This window comes from Aythya marila, assembly GCF_965140915.1.
Source record: "Aythya marila genome assembly, chromosome: 1".
NCBI classification, from domain to species: Eukaryota; Metazoa; Chordata; class Aves; order Anseriformes; family Anatidae; genus Aythya; species Aythya marila.
The window spans coordinates 118,388,759-118,412,999 of NC_139042.1; the positions used below are offsets into that span (position 1 = coordinate 118,388,759).

A 24,241-nucleotide genomic window follows, 5' to 3' on the forward strand; every position below is an offset into this window, starting at 1 on the left:
GACTACAATTAAATTCAGCCAAAGGAAGATGCCCAAAATGAAGGTATGCGTACACGAAATTGATTTCTAATTGATTACTAAATTCTATTTAGTAAAATACCTTAACAAGGGAAGCCTGCTAAGCTGTCATTCCAAGGGAAGGGGATAGGAGCTCATATCAGAGTACACATGATCTCCAAAGAAATGATAACCCACATTCTACTTATGTGAATATCCAAACAAAAATAATTTTGGAAAATTAGTCCATGGCCTCCTGCTTTGTTGAAATTAATAGAGCATATGGTGTGTTTTCCTGAAAATCAGTGGAGCAAGGCAAACAAGAAATGTGCCACAAAGCACGATTATGGTTAAAGTGCACAAGTTTCATAGCCTTCTTTTGTTCTGAAAACTGCTCAAGGCACCACAGTTGAATTTACGGGGGCAAACAGCCAGACACACACAGAAACAAATATTCATTTTTGTGCCCATTAGCCCCTCTGTCTGTACAATACGTTGGAATAATCCTCCGCTTGCACATCAAATCAAGGCAGGTAAAATAAATGACTGACACAGTGTTATCATAGAAAAACAGCGTCCTGGTGGAATAACAGGGACCAAAGGTGAGCAAATAGAGCTCTCCTTCACTTGCGAGGATAACAAATGCTGTCATCTTAGTCCGTGGCAAGTGACCATAAACAGGAACCAAAGTCACCAGCACTCCAACATTTCACACTTTACCGCTTAGCATTACAAATAGCCTCTTTGAAGAGAACTTAGAGCAACTGTGCTAAATCCCAGAGAAATGGTATAAATGATAGAAAAACAGAATACACAGTTGGTATGGTTAAGGACAAAGAAGGGGGAGATGGAAGCAGGGAATTTTCCACTACTAATAAAGAGTATTTGCCTAGAAACTTCACTCACCATCATGTCTTGCTTCTGATAGGAGAAAATGCAAACTGTTAATCAAGGATTTGCAACTCAACTCTTAAAAAAAAAAAAAAAAAACTTCAACTAAAAAGAATGGGAGCATCTTTTAAGAAAGAATAAGTCCATGTTGAAATGTTTGCACTGAGGAAACCTTATGCTATTTAACTATTGGAGAAAAAAATAAGGAATTCAGGTTACTCTGTTTCACAGGAACATAGCAGAAATTTGCTTCTCTGCTTGAAGAACTTTTAAACAGGTTACAGAATCTTCACTTGGGATATAAAGTACTCCTGAGAAGCAAAAAATAAAAATAAAAAAAAATCCTGTACACCCTTTTCCTTTTGTTACTAACATATTCTAAAGTTTCTATCATCTTCTCTTTATCAGTGTGCTCAACAAAAATTTCCTGCTTCCCTCCTGCCAACCCAACTTTCTCATCCAGCCTCTGATCTTGCCTACCTCACACTTGTCTCTCTTGTTCTTGTTTCCCTTACGTCTCTTTGTCCTGTCCTGAAGAGGAAAGAAAGGTTTCTAACTAAAAAACATACATAGAAATACAAGAAACAAGCAAATATCTGTTTTAGGTATTTACTTAAAAGTGGTTTAAATAATAGCTTAATTAATAACTTTATTGGCTTTTGGATACACCATTTATTTTGTTTTGTATTAAACGAATTCCTAATATTGGTAACCTTTTTGTCCTGAACAGTTACAAAACTGCAAAATGTATTATTTGTTTAAAATAAATGACCACCTTGAAACAGCAGCCTTTTGCTGAAGTCTGCTCAGTTATTTGTAAGTATAAAATCACTTTCCATTTCTATTGCAGAGGATATTTAGATGCCAAAGAGAGTTTTGAGGTCAGCCAGGGTGAGCTTTGAGGTTTCCCCTTTGCCTGACAGCACCTGCTGAGCAAGCCCCTTCTTCCTGGTCTGGAGTTGCATGATCTTTTCTTCTACTGTTCCTTCACAGACGAACCTGGAAATACAAAGCCTTATCACCTCAACTGCTAGGAAGAAGTCACAGTTTATATAACACTGACGGTTTTCCAAGTGAATTTCCAAAGGTTTGCCTCACTTAAATATTAACAGTCTATCCCGTAACTGACAAAATATACCTGACCAATGAAAATAACTGTTCTCACATACAGATATTACCACATTTCAAATAAAAGCCTGATGCTCTTTAGGCCTCAACTCTGACTGTCTAAAGCAACAGTAATTTCACGATAAATTCCTATAACGACTGTTAGATAACAGATTTCACCTATTATACTAAAAAAAAGTATTGTTACTTTCATTGTTAAACACAAATTGCTATCTTGGATTTCAGGTGCTTTCAATTTGTGAATTTAGAGTAGCTATGCTAACTTTTCCGTATTTAACATTACAGATGTTTTTTTCTAAAGGCCAACCTTGCCATTTGCTACAAATACTCTATATTTTTACATTATTTCTATTTGAAAGGTCCAGGCTAGGGCACCATGGTGGCTACCTCTGGAATGACAATGAAAAAAAGTCAGTAAGCACTCAAAAGTGCTTATCACCATGAGATTCCCAACCATTCTACAATGCTTAGTTATCCCAACCCTGGGCAGCTCTAAATTACTACGCTTCATTCTCCAAGACAGATATACTCAGGGAAGGTAGGGAAAAAGATGTGAATATTCCTAAGCAAAAGAAATGCAAGACCATTTCTGCCCCAAACTCTTTTTTTTTTTTTTTTTTTTTTTTAATATTATTTAGCACTATTAACTACTAAGACCAAGAAGTTTGACATTTAATAGCCAGAAGAAACATGCCTCTTCCTGTATTGGCACTCAACCCACAATCCCACTATTAGACGTTGTGCCTAGCCTCAGGTAAGGAAACAAGGCCCAGACGAAGGTCGTTTCACAAACTAAAGCGAGACAAGATAATACACAAGCAGCCATAGTTTCATTTACTGCTAAGAGAAGTCCTGACCTGTGTATCACAACATCCTTCTTCTGCCCCACTCGGTAAATGCGGTCACATGCCTGGTCCTCCAGAGCAGGATTCCTACAAGAGAAGAAACAGCTCACATAAGCCCCTAGGCTATGTTCAGGACCAACTGAAATATCAATACCTTTGTGCTCATTTCATTTGCCTACCTCCAGAACATACCGTTTTCTTCCTCTGTAGAACTACAAACTACCTCAGATTTACTAGCTTGATCACCAATATACCCCAACCATATTTCCCTTGCCTTGAGTAGTAATCTGTTAAAACAGACAAAGTCATCTATATAAATTAGACTACTGTTCCGTACAGACTTGTATTTCTGACCAATAATTAACACTGCCAGAAAGCCAAGTAGCTGGTGGGGAAAGAGGAGAGTGAAGCAGGTAGGCAGTTACAGAGAATAACTTCCATATTGTAGAAATATCTTCTTAATGCTGCTACTCAAGTGCCCAGTTTGTGTATTGAAGGACATAACTTCGCTTTGGAGGTTCTCATATGTAACAGGAATTGAAAAAGAAAAAAAAAAACAACATGCAATTCTGGCCACTGAGACAGCATAAGTATTGGGAGTTTATATGTGCTATTTTCATAGCCCTGTAAAACCCCAAGGTACACTAGCTATGCCTGATTACCAACCATTTTCAACACAATCTATTTGTTTCAAGACAAATTCCCTGTAGGCATTACTATACTTTCTTTTTTTAATTATTTTTTTTTTCTTTATTAGTGCATGAAATTAAGCCAGGGACTGCTAAGACCCCCTTGATCTGACAAGAGTATTTTGGAAGAAGGCTACAGTGAAAACACTTTTCTACAAGTAATCATTAGCCCTTACTCTCAGCTAAACACTTAACCTACTCAGTTACATCAGAAGTCACAATACATGTTGTGAGGAAGAAAGCACAACCTACATAGTTCTTCAGAGATGGAAATTTTATTTCTCTTTACCAATGCATGTCAAGGAGAAAGAGGTGGTTTCCTCCTGTCAAGTTCAAGCCAACACCTCCGGCCAGCAGCGAGACCAACATTACCTTCAAAGGACAAAAATAGAGTTAATTTAAGAAGCCTGTCTTATGTCACATTAATTTGAATTAAAGATCAGACCAAAGGATCTGTTTATCATATTTATGTGTACTTTTATGACACGTTTGGAAGTTAGCCAGATGATACTTGAGGAGACACAGATGCCTGGACAATGAAGTTACGGTTCTAAGAGAGGCTAGCCTACCCTTCCACATGTATTATCCAGAAACATTTTCACAGGCTATAGGAAGGACTGGTAAGTTCATTCTCTCTCCATGCCCCACTTATATGACCAGGTGCTCTGATGACACCTTCTTGCCAACAATGGCACCAAGTAGCACCAGCTGTCAATTAAGAATCACAGTTTCTTAAACACAGTCAATTGGACTGAAATGGCCTGCTGCTCATTTACCTTTGATGTCACATAACATAGTACCAGAGAAAGACGAGTAGCCAGAGAGGAAAGGTATTACGGCAGAAGATTGTAGTTCAGCAGGAAAAAAAAAAAACTTATCAGTTAAGGACAGAGACATCTGCAATATACATTTATTGCTCAATTTCATAGTATGTTCAAATGCTGGTGTTGTTTAAGGACTCAGCTATTCATATAGCTTATAGAAATCTTCCTTCGTTTAAGTTTAAAGCTAGAAATAGAGAAAGATCTGTTTTGTGGATAGCAGCTTGTTTAAGATAGCCAGAGAAGAAAATAAGCTAATGCACAATATACTCCCCCTTTCAGTCACAAATCCATCCTCAAAGAAGACAGCCTGTCCGGCCTAGATCACAGGGATGTCAGTGCTCAAATGAAGGTGTATCATTATGAAAAATGAATTTGAGTTCAAACTTCTTCAGTCATTTGGCAAGTTTCATTTTCTTGGCCAAAGTTCCAGACTAGAAACTATTTTCAAGAAGAGCAAAAACACTGTAGGTCATCAGTATTTAAAAAATAAATTAAAAAAAAAGTACTCAAAGGTGGAAGAAATTTCAGTGAGGTCACCTTATTTGGAAAGTATGACCTATCTCCCACCCCAATCCCAATCTTCCTATCCTTATATAAGGGTGAGATATGCTCTTGTTGTCAATTTGTCTTCATTCACAGATTCAACTGCCATCCTCTCTTCTCAAAAAGATTACAGCCTGGCCAAAGATACCTGATGTGCTGAAAAACAGCAAGAAAGCCTTAGAGGTTCCTTGGCAGGCAGGGGAACTAAAGAAAGAGTTGCACTCCAGTTGCACTTCCAATGCAGTGACATGAGTTGGAAACAACCAACTTGTTCTGAGTGGAGCTAATCGGCCTCATACCTTACACATTACTCTCTGTAGCAAAAATATCTTTTGAAAAACATGGAAGATTTGGACAACCCTTGTACCAGGTTTGAAGCCAAATGATCTCAGTACAGAACACTTAACATCAAAAAGAGCTTGTCACAGTTGCTCCTGGTCATTTTAAGATATACACCTGTTTTTACAGCTACCCACCTTTCCCCGTTGATCTCCACAACTAGATATCCAAATGAAAGTTGTTCCGGTAAATGAAATTATGAAGTCAGTTATCACAACTGCTAGTAAATGTTTTGCTGCCTCAATTCCTTACCTGAGGCCCCTTGGGATTGTTATTGAACTCTTCTACCACATCCATTCTCTGTTTAGGATTGACAGAACCATCTAGGATTGCATACTTCAGCCCTAAATGCTGGAGGTGCACAGCCACAACTTTCAACATGCTCGTCCACTGAGACACAACAACACTGGAGACAGAACAGGGAGTTTAGAACAAGCTTAGTGTGAATTAACAGTTTGCTTACTGCAGTGTCTCACCCCAGAGGTCCCCCTCCCCGTTGCAAAATGGGCACAGAAATTCCTTCTCAATTCAGAATTACTCACCTCTTGGTATAGTGATACAACCTGCTGTCGAAAGGCTAATAACCTACAACCTTGAGACAAGGTAAGTCTGTCAACTTTCACCACTATTTTTGGATTTTGTGTTGCCACCCATCAATCTCAAGTTGTATTGTTTTCCACAAAATGAATCAGCAGGAACACCAAACTTGGATTTCCTGAATTCTCACACTCCTCACATCCTTTCAATAAGCAGTTTGGAAGGTAGTAACTTGTTCAGTAACTTTTTGTTAGGGAACCAAATTACTGTTGGTGTTCCCAATCTTATGGTAGGGATGCTTTTTGGAAGAGACTTTACCCTCCCCACCCAACAATGGCACAGCTGTAACTACTTTCCAACCACATACCTCTAAGAGCCTTCTACACTGTTTAACAAAAACAAGCAGGAACACCTGCCACAGTGCAGTCTGGCATGAAGCAAAAGGAATACAAAGAGAACTTAAACAATTGAGAACTGCAGGCTTTCAGCAATACTTAAGTCCTTAATCAATGGTTCCAACCACGACTTTATTCTACATTTTTTTCTGGAGGCAGGGGAGCAGTAGGTCAGTGTTGAGGATGAACATTGCTCAGCATGACCAAGTCCTTCCAAATTCTGGTTTTGGTGAGTCCTCCCGGGCCTCAAAGCCTGAAATTCCTCACATACTCCCCTATATTTATGCTAATCTACTTCTCAACCTACCCTCTTACTTGTTCTTAGATTTTTCTCACTATCAGCTTTTAAGTACTGCAGTACTGTCACCGTTTCACCGTTCTGGAATTTTGTATTCAGTTGTTTTGAACTGTTCCTAACACTGTCAAAAGATATACTTCTCTCAATTACTAAGGCTAAATAAAAGTGCATGTATGCTAACCTCTTCTGAGATTCCGAGTGACTCCGAATAGTTTTCAGTTCAGCCAAGAGGTGAGCTATCTGCAAGAAAAAGAAGTCAGTCTGCTTGCTATCATAACCCAGCTCATGCTTGGCTATTCTTCACTGAAACAGAAAGTGATAAACAGAAAGTGATCAAGGTAACTCTTCAACTAAAACTTTTGTGCTCAGACTTTCAAGATACTTTACCAGCTGTTATTAAGAAATCAAGTCATACAGTCACGTTTTACAGAGTACAATCTTTCTATGAGAAGCCAAGTTACCTCCACTTCTCCAGCTGTTGACATTCCATTTTCTTTAGCTTTTCACAAGCACCACACTCTCACACGCATGACTTTCTAAACTTCTGTGGAACAAGTCAGTGTTCAAGATTTCCAGTTGGACTAGATGATTTTGGAGGTCTTTTCCAACCTTAATGATTCTATAATTTTCATTGATGTTATGTCAGCACAGTCAGGTTCTCACAGCTTTGTAAGCACCCATCAAATTTCTGATTCCACCTAAACTGCCAACTTAGCCCAATCTGCAACTGGCATGGTGTGACATTTCATTAACAACTGAAAAGAAAAAGTGCTGAAATCAAGCTTCTCAAGGGAGGTCAGAAAACCAGCATAATACCTTGGTGCTCTCCCTGGTAATTTCAAAAAGATCTGTTTTAAAAGATGTGCCATTGAGGTAAACTGTTGACTTGGAATCAGGATTCTGGAGCTCAGACAGGGTCAAAGCACTAAGTTGCTCCTCAATGGAGAGGGAAAGGCCCTCACTGGTCAAATTAGCTTGGTCCAGAGCCTGCAGGAAAAAAAGCAACATAATAAGGATGACAGCTAAGCCTGAGATCGAATTCAGTACTGATCTAGGGTATCTGCAGTGTCTGCTGAGGTCAGTAAGTTCGAAAGAAGATATGCTAGGCAATATGAAGGCAGAACCATTAATAAACACTACTTGGTCAGACCAACAGTCCCTTTATCCTCATACTCTGGCTCAAACAGAGGCTTTGTAGGGAAAGCCTACACCCATTTTCTGTTATACGGTCTCCTCAGAATCACCCCATTTTATTCAACATTTGTGTGATTAAACGACATTAGGGGATAAATCTCTGCTTGTTTCCTTAGTAGCTGAACTTATTCTACATCCGCTTTATATGATAGAGAAACAAACTCCCAAACAATTAGTCTACTTAATGCAAGGCAACTTCAGTCAAAATACTTACAGAGCTCAAGCACACACAAGCCATTGAACTAGGCTGTACTTGTGGACTTGTGCACTTCCCAAGACAAGATTAAGATCAAGACTTTTCCTTTTTTTTTTTTTTTTTTTAATAGAATTTTAATGGCAAAGAATTATGTATTATTTGATATGAAATAAAGCTGTTTCCAGAGCCACAGCTTTCCACACAGGTCACTCTGGGGAACCCTTCAGTAGAGTGTATGTCCATCTACAAACCTTTTGGGCTATAAAATGTCTCAGTTTACACACCCATAGATAAATGATCCAGCAGTGTTAAGAAGTCCATTAACTTACAGAAACACTTAAATAACCCCCTCCACACCGCATCTACTACAATACAATACAATTACCACTTTCAGTAAGGAGAGGTGGCAGCAGCACTGACGGAGCCTCAACAGCATGGACAAGACGTGGACAGTACTTGAAACTTGGGAGGCACTCTGTGAACTTGCTAGGAATTCCTTTTGACTGCCCCCAAAGTCTTGTGCAACTGCCAAGGAAAGGAGAATATTAAGAGCTCTTGGAGATATTTCCAAGCACTGCCCAGCCACCCCCAGCAAGAGTTTCATCAATAAAAAAGAAGAAGCAACAGGCAAGCTAATACTTGATTTAACACAGGAACCCATCAGACCCCACTTAAAAAAAAAAAACAAAAAAAAAAAAACACAAACCCCACCAAAAATCAACGTATCATATACCTTATGCTAATACTGACACCTCTTCTCTGAGCAATTACACCTCTACTTCAGAAGGGGACCCAGGGAGGCTAAGAGGTTTTCCCAGAACCACAAAAGTGGGAGCCTACCTTCGGAATGCTGATTCAGTCTGTCTTCAGTCACTACGTACCATTATGGACAAACTTTAATAATCTTTTTGGCATCCCTTGAATCAACCATAGCTTCTTTTAGTACCCACAGCAAATGGACAGACTGGCAGACTCAGATCCCTCAAAACTTAAACAGGAGCTCCCAAAACATTAAGCAGAAGGAAGTTTCACAGGTATAACTTCAACACTTCAAACCCAAAATCACCATGGCAGAATTCTTCCTAACATCAAGGAAACAGCAAAACATTTGCCAAACAATTTCTAATTTCTGACCCCACATGGCCAGGTCTGGTCCTCCTCCTTAACTGAGTCACTTAGAGTCACTTCTGCAAATGTATTCAAGGTAGGGTATGCACAAACCTTTGTCAAATGGGTTACCCCCAGCATACTCTCTGCCCTCTTGTTTCTGCTCTTGTCTCTTTAGGTAGGACTGCAGTGTTGACCTGAAAAAAAAGGCAAAGACTGGGATTTACAGGAAGAAAAAAGGTAAGAGGAACTTGAACTTAACAAGCAAGCTGATGATGCATTAAAGTAAGGAAAGTTCCATTAATCATTTCATATGTTTCTCTTACTCCATTAACCTACATTCCTCAAGTCACAGTGAGTTCTGTTTAGTAAGATCAAAGGAAAGATCCATGTTGGAAAACTTAAGAGAAGTAAGTCTGATTATCATAATACCCAGAGTATAGTAGAAGCCAGGGACCAGAGCAGCTGTGGATGCCCCATCCCTGGAGGTGTTCAAGGCCAGGCTGGATGGGGCTTTGGGCAACCTGTGCTGGTGGGAGGTGTCCCTGCCCATGGCAAGGGGGTTGCAACTAGATGTTTTTTTTAAGGTCCCTTCCAATCCAAATCATTCCACGATTCTATGTTTGATAGTCAGAACGGAAAAAAATAACCTTTGTTCAAAAGGTCTTCTCACCTAGAGCAGCTTTACCTTTCTAATTTTTTAAGAAACAGAAACAAAATACCTCAACTCTTCTCATATTCGTACCTGGATCTTGCAAAAAGCACATTGTACACAGACTGCTCATCTGCTGAAAGTTTTAACCGATGCAACTGCATACTACGCTGTGGCAGAGATACCTGAAGTAAAAATACACAGTATCAATTGTACTGAGTGCAAAAATCTTACATGGCATAACAAACACCAGTGTTCAATACAACATTTAACATTGTTTTCAAAGTCTTTAATGAGAAATCAGCTATGTTCAAAGTTATTCATACTAACGTAATTATGACTTGACATACATATCCACAGGCATTTACTTCTCCTGCTCAAGAGGCTGCAGTAGACAGGAAAGCCCATCCATTAACAAACTTATTCATGTAAAGGACTAACTGGCTACTGCAAGGAAAATGATGGGATGATTGTCTAGTTCTTACCAAGGGCTTTCCAGCTGAATCCAGCTGGTCTTTAGTTCTCCGTAATAGCAGGGTCCTGGTTAAGAGGCTTAGCCTATCTCCTCCCTTCTTAGTGTTGTTATCTACCTGGTACTTCCACACCTTGTATTCATCAAAGGGAGAGCAACGTAGAAACCTACAACAGGAGGTAAGGAAACATCATACCAACAAAAGAAACGTTCTTTGCTTTCTCCTGAGTGACCAGAACCAAATTCTTTGCTTTTCAAAACAAACCATCCTCAATTCAGCTAGGAGTAGTAAAACACTTCCAGGTCAATGACAGCTAAGCTTTTGCTCAAAAGTCTTACCATTATTAGCACAGTTAAAGCAACTTTCTGGTTCTGTATCCATCACTTCCTCTTAGCTCATTATGTCTCAAGCATCACTATCAAACAAAGGCCATCAAGAAGCACAGGCACTTGCCAAAAAGCATATTCATATTTCAAAATCTCGTACCTCTTATTTGAAAATTAATTTCAACTATACAAAAATTAATTTCAAATGCAAGTTTTCTCTGGTTTTCCAACACCCTTCATTATCTTTTCCCCCCAGCAATGAGGGAACATAGAGTTTAACTTGTTTATCATTTGTTTAGAGAAGCTAGTTTTTCACTCTTTCCTTAAAAGCCCCAAGGGTGTAACACTCTTTAATAAGATCCTTCCTGGCAGCCCTAGTAGGAACGAGGCTTACTGCACAAAACTTCTCTTCATTGAAGTAAGTTTTGTAGTTATTCATCTTGGAAACACAGGAGATCTGAAGTAATTTTCCCTTTATCCTATATAGAATAGCTGCAATCAACAGCAAAACAAACAAGGTCAGGTTTGTTTACTGTCTCAGCCACAGCCTTTGCAGTCCAGTGCCTGTAGTGGTAATAAAACTCGATTCACTATCCCTTGTATCACTGAGACTTCTCAAATTTAGAAACAACTTCAGCACTTTGTCAGTGAAGAATCACTGGAATGGGAACACCATCCATGTGCCTCACACACAGTCACCTCACCTCAGAAGAGAGTACACGTCCAGTAAGTTGTTCTGTATTGGTGTCCCAGTGACAGCCCATCTGGCACCGGCTCTCAGCTTGCACACAGCTATGGAGGTTTGAACCTTTGGATTTTTAATATTGTGAGCTTCATCCAGTATGACTCGAGCCCATTCTACCCTGAGCAGGGGGGAACAGGGAGATGACCCACTCTGTAAGAAAAAGCAGACTATTTATAACCTGGAGCAATTACCTCGCCAGGCTCTCTGAAGAGCCACAGGCAAATATTTTTTCCAGAAAGAAGCCTTTTCCTTTCATTAGTCAGCAGTAACCTGAGCTCTTATTGTAACAGAAGAGATATTTCCAAAAAAATCACCTTTCCAAAGCTTCTAAGCCAAAGAATACGTTTGCCAGCTCATGATGGCAAACTTTTTTGCCAGCTCATGATGGCAAATTTTAGTCTTTTGTCATTTTTCTTGCTTTTAACATGTTATCTCCTCTTCCTTCCCAAGAGGCATTCTGTATCACTAGTATTTTGCTAGGCTGTGACAAAGAAACGTGTAATTATTCTACTGGGGCACATCCTGTACTTGTAAATACAGGATCTCTCTACAGTTTTATAGCTGTTACCTTTATGTTTCAGGATATCAAAGGACTGTTTGCTTTAAGAACTACATCTGGATCTGTGCACAGAGGTAGGAGGTAAAAAATACCCATAAAGGGACTTCTCTATACCATGTAACCAAGTTCAATTGGTGTTCTGCAGTCGCATGATTGCTTTCGCAGTAAGCAAGTACACTTCTTTTCCTTCAAGAAGGCATACAAGTTGCCTCAGAGCCAGTTCAAAGAGACTGGAAACCCAAGTGTGACAGATTTCTGATACTTTAAAGGGACATTGCTGCTTCAAGCAGCGAACACCAGATTCTAGTGTTCCTCCATAGTCTCACCTCAAAGGAAGAGCACGAGATTCCTCATTGCACTCTTAAAATTACTTTTAAATACCTTTCAACTAGTACATTCGGTATTACTACAGAACAGATTTCTTGGATTGTTCTGTTTTCTTTCTGAGCTTTGTAACACTTACTCTCATCACTTTGTTCTTATTGTGCAACCTCAATAGGATGCTTATGGAAAAAAAATTCACCAGCCTACTGCTCACTGTAGCATAAGGTGCTCCTTCAAACAATAATGGCATGTACCACCTCTGAACAAAAAGGTTAAAGCAATCCTTTATCAACAACACAGCTTCTCACCCCCAGTTCATGGTCCTGTGCAGGGACTTCCCCCTCCTCTTTGCTTGTGGGAACCTCCTTGGAAAGAAGGCTGTAGGTTGTGACAACAACATCATATTCAGAGAGCCTGCATAAAGGAAAAGAACTAATCAGGAGGAAGAACAAATGAGGAATTCAAAGCAGACAAGACGCATGCTCAAGGTTTAAGAGCTACATAGCTCTACAAGAGCTAAATGCAGAGTTCTACAGAAAATTTAACTTCATAGCAAGTCAAGCAGGAAGGACAGGTTGTCCTCATTGTATGCATACTGAAGTAGACACAATAAGCCCAAAAACACGGTTAGAAGTTGGTGGTACACAATGCACACCACATGAGGTAAACACTACTCAGAATGCAGCACCTAGAAACACTGCTCAGCATGGCCTGAAGCAGTATAGAAAGCTTTCAGATCTACGCATCTAGCTGATAAATATAACCACAAAGCATGAGCATGGAAGAAACTGCTATTTAATCTCTGCAAGAAAGAGATGAGTTTCAGCAGATGTATGCTGCGTTACCAGGAGCAGCAATAGCCTGCACCAGAACCACCTGGCATTGGTACAGGTCATCAAAGTTTTATACATCCTTAGAGCAGACATCAGCCTGACATTGTACATCCTCCACATTTCCATCTTCATGTTCTTCCAACATTCTACAGCCACTGAATTTCAACTCTTGATGTACAGTCTCTTGCTAAGTAGTGTTTTACTTTACGTGGTCATGTTTACAGTATAGCACTTACACCTCTGCATGTTTATCTCGATTTGGCCCATGGTACAAATAGACCCTCAGTTTTCCATAGCCCACATATCTGTCAATCTCTTTCTTCCAGTGATGGATCAAGGATGCAGGACAAATTATTAAAGTGCTGTGTGCAGGGACAACAGTGGAATCTGGAGGAAAATATTGCAGGCAGGTTTTAGTGTTTTCACATTAGACTACAAAAATGACATTTTGGATAGTTACAACAAGTAAGAAAATTTTCCTGCGAGCAGTACATGAAGCAGGTATCTCCACTATGCACTCCTGGGGACTGTTAGTTTTGGGAGGAAAACAAAAAAAAAAACTCTGCTTAGACACTAAAGTGTCATTTAATATCCACTCAGAGTTACACTATAAATCTGAGCAAGCCATTCGGATAAACTGAAAGATTAGAAGACAGGAACTAACTTGAATCTTTTCTGAGAATACAATGCCAAATAAATGCTTCTTTTTTGTTGTTCTAGAAAACTGAAGTGTCACCATTTTGAGCTATGTTTAAACAATAACAACAAAACAAGAACGAAGCACACCGCCAGTCAACTTAGCAAAACAGGAAAAAGCAGACCAAACAATTACATGAGGATGGAGACAGTGACAGGTTGATGTTTCAACTATCTTTCATAAAAAAAACCTCTAACTCCTGTATCCGTAGGCAAGAAAAACAACCTTATGCAGGGATAACAAAAAAGAAATCACAGGGAGGTGAGGAATAATTAATCTAAGTCCTTATGCTAAGAAAATTATGCAAGCATTCAACTTTTTTTCAAAACAGTATATGCAGTTTTTTCCGGATTCAGGAAAATAGCCAATGAAAAATGCCCACACTACAGAAGGTAATGACTTGGAGAATCCTACACACCCAGTGTAAGAACAAATACCACTGATCAAGAGAAAGGCTTTGCAAGGGAGTGCAGTAAACATTAATTCCAATGGAATTTTCCTACAGAAGGGAAGTAAACATGGATAGAGCTTGTTGAGGAGTCATTAACCTATATAACCTGTACCCGTAATGCTTTAAATGTCTAAAATGGCACCACATCATAATGCATGCATTTTTGGATAGAAACAACTCCGTACCATTTTTGGATAGCCACACTTCTAGCTTGTTGTTTCTTTTCTCTGTCTTCAGCTGCTTCTGGGCCAGAATCAGAGCAATCATCGTTAGAGTCTTCCCCAAGCCCATGTCATCGGCTGGAAAGAGAGACACAGAAGTTATGATGACCTGCAGAAATGAGCCTGCCTAGCTCACATCTATGCTGAAGTAACTACTGCAGCAGAAAATGCCCTGGACAACTGTGGAATCAAAAATGTACATCAGGGAACAATTTAGTAATGAGTTAATAGCTGTAATCAGTCAAAAGGCAAAGAAAAGCGAGCTCCTTGGCATGCCTACAAAATAGATAGATTTTGACCTCAGAATAAGCTATCTACCACACTTTTGCTGTCACTTATCTGCCTCCCAAAATGTACTTTCCCATTCAGTTGCTTACCCAGAATTCCTCCACATGGCCTCTGACTTTCCCTCCAGAGCAGCCATCCAAGTGCTTGTTTCTGGTGCAGCAGCAACGGAACCTGAGAGAATGAGAAAGTGGATCTGAAGGAAACATATTGCGAAGTTCATACACTTCTGCTTTCTATACCGAATTACACAGCTGAACTGTCCTACTACAATCCTACTAAAAGAAGTTTGCCTACTTTTCCCAAGTGGACAGGGACACCTAATAGAATCAGGAGATCAGCAGTACCACAGATCAGTCTGGGCAATGTTTTAGTCACAACACCATCCTAGACTCTCATAGCACTCTGAGGGCAAGTGAAGGCAGCTTTTTCAGGCGGAAAATCCACACAACCCTGCCATGCTCACTGCAGGCATCACTGTCAAGCAGTGGGATTGAGAAGACTTCCTCTTTTCTCACAAAGTTTAAAAGCCCTACAGACTCTTAAGAGGCAGGAAGCATGACTACATGCCACCACTACACAACTTCTGATGACCTTCCCCAGCACTGAAAAGGTCCCAGGTGGATCTGACAAGTGACACAATATACATACACCCACACACCATCTTGTAGCAGCATGTGCCTTCCAGTACCTTGTGCAAAACCCCAGCTACAGATTCTGCACCACTGGACAGACCAAGAGCTGCTCTCTGGCAGATCAGAACTGACTACCCTGGAGTCCATTGGGTTGTATGAACTTGATTGTCTACAAGTACTTCTAAAACACTTTTTTATAGCTCACTGGGAGACCTATCAGAGAAAGGAACAATAGCAGGGTTCTCAGATAGTCTCTTTCTCAACAGAAACCTGCCTCTGTTCTGCTCATCATATAGAAATGTTGGTGAATTAATTGCTTTGTCTTTGCAAAACAACTTCATTCAAGCACTAAATATTTAGAAGACACCACGGCAAGAGGTAGTAACACTGCTATTTGTGATCTACAGCAACTTCAGGAATGGGAAGTAATTAGACTTTCTCCCAGCAGGTGAAAACTGGGAAGTAATTTCAAGCATGAAAGTAAAGGATGTGCTAAGCTATCACTCTGAGGTTATGTTTCAAGATGGAGGTGACAAGACACCTCCGAAGTTCAGCAACACAGCATTCTCCATCCTTGCCAACTCACCTTCAATCCAGGTGGATCTTCAGCTACTGTCTGCTCTGTCGGACAGGATTCTAGAGATTTGTGAAGATGATTAATAGCATCACTTGTGGCACTGTGTACGGCCCTGAGTCGATCTTCTGTCATTCTTCCACCATACAGATTCTGTACACCAGAGTTCACTGAAAAGATACAGTTTTACATGTGAGATGTTTACAAAGCTACCTCTCCCAAGGAGATGTACCATCTCAGAGACTGATCTCAGTGGCTACAGATATCCAGGGGATCGTATACAGCTCACAGTAACAAAAAAGGTTTAGTACTGTCACATACCCACAAGCTGCAAGTTTCTGACAGACCTAGTCTTCCCCAGTTTTTTTTTTCAAATGAAAAGGCTTTCCATACTTACTTCCAAAACCATGGCCGCAATATTCACTGGAGCCGAAAGCAGCAGCAGCAGCAGGGTGACTGTGCAAGCCTGAAGAGGTCCCAGCTTTATGATCCCTGAGAGGTAGTGGCATTATCAGCTTTGTACCACCTGGTCTGCCAAACGGGTTAGGCAAAGGTTCCTCAGGTTCCTCACAGCAGCCACCGCTCGCACCATCCTCCCCTTAAGAAGAAAGGAATTCAGGGTGAAAAGGTTGCAGAGTGGACCTTGGAGCCTTGCATTACAGCCCAAAGAAGGGCTTTCATTTAGGACAGTTGTGTACACCATTTCCAGTGTCCCACTGTTCCTGCTAAAGACATCTTTCTTGGCAATTATTTGGTCAGAAAGAACAATCAAAACATCCAAGACCAAACGAGCCAAGAACTCTTGAGCTGTTCCCTCCCTCCCGCAAAGGTCTCTCTTGCCTAAAACCAGATCTGGAATAAGGCATGAGGACTGCTTGTTGTGTGGTGGCCCATGAAGGGCTGTTTTCTTGCTAAAGGCCTTCAGTTTCCAGAGCTGTCAAACTGGGACTTTTCATCAACACAACAGATTCTGTTATCAAAGAGCAACTCTGCTGTTAAGGTGATGGTGCAGGCAGCTCAACACAACGCCTCTCTGCCCCAACCAACTGGTACTAGTTAATAGAATTCAGAAATCACATTAAAGCAACTTCCAGTGTGCCATTGCTGATCTTGCATATGCTAATTTACACACTCAGACAGAGCAGCCAGAAGAGACTTTCTGCACAAGCAGCGTGGTTCCATGCTGCAACAAAGTGGAATTTAACACTTCACTGGCAATTTCTCAGAGGAACGTCTGCCTCAGTCATGCAGCCAAAACCAGGAAAAGAACTAGTCCTGATGATGGGAGGAGCCTCTTGGGAAGTCACCACCCTTCAGAGGAAGTGCTTGAGTTGTTCCATTCATTTTCCTTCCCTTCTTTCACAACACATTTTTTAATCTTCAATGAATCTCAACAAACTCTATACAAGTCACAAACCACATATAAAGGCATGCTATTTTCCCCACAGTATTCAAAACTATAGAGAAACAAAACATTTTGCGAAGTTCTGATTAAAGAAAAAAAAAAGCCTTACCTTTTTCAGCAATATCTGTTGTTGAAATGTTAAGAGCACTCAGTGCAGCTTCCAAATCCTGCACTTGCTTTAATAACCGTTGCCCTTTATCTGGCAGTACTTGGATGTTCACTGTAGCTAATGTGTTCTGCAAAACAACAACAGAAGAATCCAAAAGCTGAATGGGCTTTACCAACCTTTCTGTCATGAGGAGAACAATTAAGGAGTCGAGAGTTTAAAAACACTAATCTTATACCACAGTAATAATACAGTTCTACAATCTCCAAAATTTTTAAATACCATTTAATGCAATTAAATAGTCTTTTAGCAGAAAATAAATTAATCTTTAGTATAGTTTAGAAAAGATAAAAGGATGCAGGCTCCCTCCCACCACTGTATGAAATGGGATGATCAGGTAGTCAAGAGAATCAGACAATCTTAACATCTCCCAAAGCACCTGAAGTCCAAACTACTTGCATGTTTCCATACAGACAGCTAGTTTATTTAATTGCAGTGTGAGCTTTTGTGGCTAGATCACTCTTTCTATGCAAGCTCATGAAAAACAGTCACATTGCTTAAAAAGGCTAAGCTTGCCGCACAGTTTACATCTTCCACAAATTAAGTATAAGGCAGACACATAAATCATCTCATAAGTGGGTTAAAACAACTAGCATGTGCCTACACTTAATTCCCTCCCTTTGCCCCGCCCTTCCAAACACTAGGTATTTCAGCAGTTCTGTTGTGAGGAAACACTCTATTCTGATTGCTGTCACGAGTGAGGGAAGTCACTGAACACAGAATGAAACAAAACAAAACAGAAAGGAATAACAGGTGCAATGAGTCACCTTCTTCTGCCTCAGCTGGACTTCAAGATGGTTGCGAAGAGCCTTGGGATCCTGGTGTCCTTCCACGTGAAGCAATGCTGCAGCTCCTGGCAAAGATGCCTCCTGTATACTCTTGCCTGATGCTCCTGCAGGAACCTCTCTTGGTTGCAAAGCCTTAACTGATTTCTCAGGTTCGTTTTTACCTGATGAGGAATAAACAGGTACTACTTCATGACTGGCAGGAACTTCTTCAGCAGGCTGTTCCAGCCCTGGCCTAATTTGTGCCTTAGATGCTGCTGCTGCATCTCCTCCTTGCTTCAGGAGAGCATGTTGTGATGTTACTTGTGGTACTGTTGTGGAAAGTGCATTTTCTTTACACAGTGGTTTTGTCTCTCCATTCTTCCCAATGTGTTCTTTCTCTCTGGTTTCTTTATCCCCACAGCTTTTTAAACTTTTCCCTCCGAGCTGCTCTTTCTCTGGAAGCTGGGTACTTGTACTTTGCTTTCCAAGACTTACTGGACAGAGTTCTGATCTCCCACTTGGCTCTTTCTCCACACATTCAGGTGATTTCTTGGATTCCCTACCACTTCCTCCATGCTTCACTTCATCCTGATCAGTGTTTTTCCCTTTCCAAGCCTCAGAAAGTGTAAGTTTAGATTCAGACACTGCGCTTTCCTTAAGTTCTGGATCACTGCTATTTCCCTTGGATTGTTTCTTCTCAGTTTTCAGCCCTTCTAGATGTTCTCTCTCTGTGGAGGAATCCGAGGTTGACTTCTTTTCTTCATGTGACGCTACCACACTATCTTTCTCCACGTCGACTCCTTTTCCTTTACTTTCCTCTCCATTGCCTTGCTTAATTTGTTTCCAGGCTGACTGGTCACAATTCTTGTCTATCACTTTGAATGGATTTCTTTGGCCACTGGGATTGAAGAAAGGTACTTTTTTGGGCTGTGATTCTAAGTTTTTGGACGCTTTGGTAGCTTTTGGATCCTGCAATATACACAAGTAAGTTCTAACATTAATTATTAAAACCTGCTAACTATACACGCAACACAATCATCTTAAGCAAGATTTAGTTCTCTGTGAACATCGTTTTTCCTATCATTTTAACAAGACCAGGATAAACACTTTACAAGGAAAACAAAACTGCTCTTTTTCTCCTGCCTTTGCCATTCCTGTGTTTTTTTTGGGAATCGAGTTCCAACATCACCATTCTTAAGATTATGGCTAGAAATCCAACCCAAGGGTGTTTGCTTGTTTGTTTTTCCCCATACCGGATAACAGTGATTACTTCACACAATTTAGCGGCATGAAGTTGCATTTGGAGGACAACAAGCCAATACGCTTTTCAGCTAGAAAATACAAACGCTCCCACTACATAATCTCAGAGATGACTATAGTAGACAGAATGAAGTCATGATGAAATAACCTGATACCGTAATATAAATGAAACATTCATACCTGCCATGGGACACTTCCACACCATTTCTTCCCATTCAACTTACTGTTAATGCATCGGTAAAACAACCTACAAAAGAATAAAGCAAGATTTGAACCAAGAAGGACAATAAAGGAACTCTATGCATTCTTTAAAAATTAGCCTGCACTGAAAACATCACAAAGATGATCTGTGCTCTTGATCTGTGCTCTACTTCCAGACTTCTGCATAGCAAAAATCATGAACATTGCTTATTCCAAAACAAAGCTTAATCCAGAGAATGATATTCTTGTAATAAGATTCTTAGGGCTTGGGACTTTTTGTTTTGTTTTTGTTTCAAATCTTGAAATGAAAGCTGAAGCTGTAGTGCTAAAAAATTGCTGAAATAAAAGCACTATGTTCAGAACCTCCAAAATCTCATGATTTTTAGGCACGAGAAAACAGCTATTCTTAATATTTACACTACATGGGCCACTTCATCTTTAAATCATCCAAGGAACAGGCTTAGGAGAAATTTTTAAAATCTGCAATCAGCAAGGACAGCTAGAGGAACCTTATCTGAATTACAACTTCTGAACTTGATGCAATCATCACAAAACTTTGATGATCCCAATAGAGCTATATTCAATACTTTTAAAAAGAAACGCTAACTGATCACTCAGACTTGTATCATTGAATATCATCACTAATAAAAATACCAAACATTTAGAAGCATACTAAGTAAAGGCCTCTAGACTGGGCTAAGTTTTTCAGTTCTGCAGGTCAGTCATCACCGCACAATTCAAAAGTGTTCAAATCTATACAGCAAACCTTGGTTTCCACTTTGTGGAACTTACTGGTACTCATCTCTGTCCTGCTGCTGAACCAGGACTTGCAGCTCCACCATGTATCCCTCATGGATCAAGCAGTAAGAAGCAGGAATACTAAAAAGAGAAAAGGAAAAGAAAAGGGGAAGAAAAAAGACAACACGAGCCAACAAAGTAAGAGCAACAATGAAAATAATTACTTGGAACAAAATACTTGGAAAGTCTACTCAGAGACAATTTGGCAAACAGAACACAAGTTTAGAAGTGCTGACAGTGCGTGTTTTCCTAAAGCCAGTCATCCACTGTTAATTCTTCCTCACTTTGTTTTCAGAACATAAGGAAAATGTCAACACTTTTATACAGGAAATATTAACAAACTGCTGTCTTGGAGTTATCTCCCAGCTGGTAGAATTCTCTGCATTGTCTCAAATCAGAAACTTGCCAAACTCTAGCAGCCAGAATCTGAAATGTAATCTAAAAACCTGTGATAGGTTAGTTTTTAGACTGTTTTCTCTACTGACAACAGAAAAGTCTGCAAACTCAAGAATCCTGGGGCAGCTGGGGATACTACATGATAATCTGATTGTTCTGTATTATCTTTGTGCTAACACGTACTTACGCATAGGTACAGATGAAAACCCTTAACTAGCACTTATCTAAAAGCAGATCTATGCAAAGAGATGTGTAAACGTGAGGGTTGATGAAATTGGAAGAGAAACTAATTCTCTTTTTCTAACTACGTGATCTGGTTTTGATGAGATGCTCTTTTCCAAAAGCCACACTTCTCTTTGTAGGAGATAGAGGGAAGTCGGAGAGGTGCTGTTATGGGAGTCCTGCCTATCTTTCCCAACGCCTGTTGCCATGAGGCACTCAGCCCACTGACAGGACCCCACGGCCAGCAGCGACCCCCAAATTCCCCCCTTCCCCCCCCCCACAACGCCCTGCACCTACGGCGCCGGGACGACGAAGCCGCAGGCGGCCGGGCCCCGCGCCCCGCACACGTAGAAGCTCTTCCCCTTGTTGGGGCCATCGCGGACGCCGGTCTTCAGGTAGCACAGGGAGCCTGCGGGGCGGGAGCGGGGAACGGTCAGCGGGTGAGGGGCCGGCGCCCACCCCAACGGTCCCAACCGCCCCCCAACGGCCGCTCACCGTGCTCCGCGCAAGCAACCGCCTCCATCGCCGCGCGCCCCCGCCGCCCCGCCCCCACGGCGCGCAGCAGCCAATCCCGCGGCGCCCCCTCGGAGGGCCCGCCCAGGGAGGGGCGGGGCGGGGCGGGTGCTCCCCGCCTGCCTCACGCGGAGCCGTTGCTCTGTGGGGAAGGGCGGGAAGGGGAGGGCGGGGATGGCGGCGGCCCTCAGCTCTTCCGCCGAGTTCGAAACGCGTCTAAACAAAAACATCCCAAAGCAGTTTTAAGTTAACAGCGGTCTAAACGAAGATGTTGGTCCATTAGAAACCAGATATTTTTTTTTTCTTTTGTATTTAAGATGGCGAATACAGTTTTACAGAGTGTGTGCGTTTCTGTAACTGCTGCTTTTGCTACTGACAAGTAAAAAAATTATACTCTGGCAATAACAGTTATGGAAAGGTTATGATCTGGTTAGCAAAAATAGTAGCATTAATGCTAAATACTGGATTAGTGAAACGAATGCTGAGAGCCCAAGTCAGTCATGGCACAAGCTGTTGCAGCCCCACTGACCTGCCTGAAGGCTGAGTTTGGCTCAGTGCCTCTGTGAAAAATGTGCTTTCTACACGACACTAGTGATAATTTTGTGCTTACACACGTGCCCTGGAAATTCTCACTCCTAAATACAAACCATTATGGCCTAGCACCAGCTTTACTCCACAACTATCCACTGAGACTCACACGATGTGCTTTTTCTGCACTCCCACACCTTTACTCAACTTTTTGATGCAGGAATGTGAAATAAATGGGACGCAGATAAAATACTTCAAGCCATCTGAGGGAAGTGCATACCCTAAGGAGTGCTGACTACTCTGAACAACCGTGACTGTAACGTTAATGAGAGCAATAATGACCTCAGTGCAGGGCATTTCCTGGCAGATACTGGGATTTGGGTTTTGAACAAGCACCCCTCAGTGCCAATTGATCTAACATACTAAAAGTTTTAATAAATAAAAAATAAAAATATAGGAGTGAGGAGCTGGGATCAATACTTTACTCATTAGCACATTAACTCCCTGTACAGCCCAAAGCAGGCTCAATTCACTACACATTTCATCTTGAGTTATGCTAAGAGCCATCTTCCTGGCACTTAAGTGTTCTTGCTTTAAGAGCCTGTTCTTAATCAGCAAACCATGTACTGAATTTTAAGCATGCAGTTAAATCTTACATGGGAATGTAATGGATTCAGGCTAGTTCAAAGTCAAGCTGCTTTGTCCACAGATAGACATAAGCTTGTGCTGAAATATATTTCTCAGTTGGGAACACAGACAAACAGGATGTCTAAATACAGTATTGGACTGAGGCTCTCCCTCAGAGACCGTTTGTTTCTGTGCCTTTGAGCAAGTTGCGCACAGCCATAATTTAACAACCACACACACAGTTTTTGCCCAGATGTAAACATTCTGCCCCCAATTTCCAAAGAATCTGCTGCAAAAACTCAAACCAATTCTAACGAGAAAACACTTCAAAGGAGGGATAGGGAGAACAGAGAGTGAAAATAAATGCAAGTCATCGGCCCGTAAGTCTGCCTGCTACTGACCTGAGAAATCATCCTACTCGTTTATGTCTCCTTTACATCTTTGAAATAAGCGTTAAGGCAGGGCTATAACCCCCATAAAGGAAGAAAGGGGCTAGCCCAAGAAGGCACAGAAAGCTTCCTCAGGCTGGGCATTTTCCTAAGATCCACCTCATCTCTCTTTTCATAAAAAAGATTCTTTTTCAAAGAATCTTTCCACCTTTGCAGCCAGTTTCATTTCCAGCTTAACACATTGCTGCATTTCCCTTTGGCAAGCAGTGCTGATCAGCCCTCTCACACAGGCCTAACAAGGTCATGTCTGTACAGTGCTTGAAACATGCAAAGTGCAATGTAAGTGCTAAATGTTCTTATTCTACAGATTAATGAATTAAAACTCCAAGAAATATATGCACTGAGGTAATTATTGCATAAATACTACATCCCCCATGATTAAAAAATAATTCATAGAACTTCCTTCTATACAAAAGATGAATCCTGAATATATCATTAAAGTAGTAATACCATATTTATATCCTGTCTTCCTGCAGCTGTAGAGCATGCCCTTTGAGTAAAAGCAAAACCAGGGAACTGAAGTTCTTAGAGAACTAAGAACTCTGCATTGACAGTTTCCCCAAATACCTGTGCTATTTCCAGCACTGGTGTGCTCCTACCCGTTACATCTGGAGCAGCTGGTGTCTCGTAAAGCAGAAGCAATGTACAATTCGGTTTCATATGTAGCATTCTGACAAAGAGCCAGAAATATCTGCTGGCAAGGGTAAGTGGAACCTTGATGTGCATGAGCTATTGGTAAAGTTCAATTTTTGTCCCTTAATGAAGTCCATGCTTCATCATTTGGAAGTCTGTGACACTAAGACTGTATGTAGTATCCAAAGTATGAGCTCCTATCAGAACACTCCAGCTATCAAGTATAAACTGATGATCCAGGTGGCCAGAAAAGTATCACTACAGTTGTTATTTAAATACTGCACATACTTGTCCTTTTTCATTCCTCTATCAGCTTTGGCCAAAAATGGACACAAGATTTGATGGACTAATGATTTGGCTGAGGAAACCAAACCCTGCATTCCTATGCCTTGTGTGATAGACTTAAGATACGGCACAAAAGAGTCAATAGCACCCTAAACAGTAAGCAAACACTGCTGTGAAATGCTGATGCAAGTACCAGAATTCAACTGGCTTTCAAGTGTTGAAAAAACACTGAA

General features: G+C 40.9%; 1 protein-coding gene across 6 annotated transcripts in view; it reads right to left on the reverse strand.

The window, feature by feature from the left end:
- Positions 1-23,745, reverse strand: part of TTF2 (transcription termination factor 2) — a 38,383-nt gene extending 14,638 nt beyond the window's left edge. For 3 of the 6 annotated variants that reach the window (XR_014319040.1, XR_014319042.1, XR_014319043.1), the window contains exons 1-23: positions 21,469-21,511; positions 21,271-21,382; positions 20,350-20,436; positions 19,537-19,603; positions 18,097-19,065; positions 17,273-17,399; positions 16,156-16,356; positions 15,771-15,928; positions 14,642-14,723; positions 14,229-14,342; positions 13,132-13,282; positions 12,371-12,476; positions 11,139-11,329; positions 10,121-10,274; positions 9,729-9,820; positions 9,098-9,180; positions 8,262-8,401; positions 7,303-7,473; positions 6,668-6,726; positions 5,509-5,662; positions 3,840-3,922; positions 2,874-2,948; positions 1,369-1,887 (exon numbers count right to left, since the gene is read on the reverse strand). Coding sequence is in view for 2 of the 6 variants with exons in the window: in XM_082778921.1 (XP_082635047.1) it covers positions 1,746-1,887; positions 2,874-2,948; positions 3,840-3,922; positions 5,509-5,662; positions 6,668-6,726; positions 7,303-7,473; positions 8,262-8,401; positions 9,098-9,180; positions 9,729-9,820; positions 10,121-10,274; positions 11,139-11,329; positions 12,371-12,476; positions 13,132-13,282; positions 14,229-14,342; positions 14,642-14,723; positions 15,771-15,928; positions 16,156-16,356; positions 17,273-17,399; positions 18,097-19,065; positions 19,537-19,603; positions 20,350-20,436; positions 21,271-21,382; positions 21,469-21,496 (3,546 nt within the window). In the remaining 4 variants the exon portion in view is untranslated. The other 3 variants (XR_014319041.1, XM_082778921.1, XM_082778922.1) reach the window with 3 other exon arrangements.
- Positions 23,746-24,241: the final 496 nt, after the last annotated feature.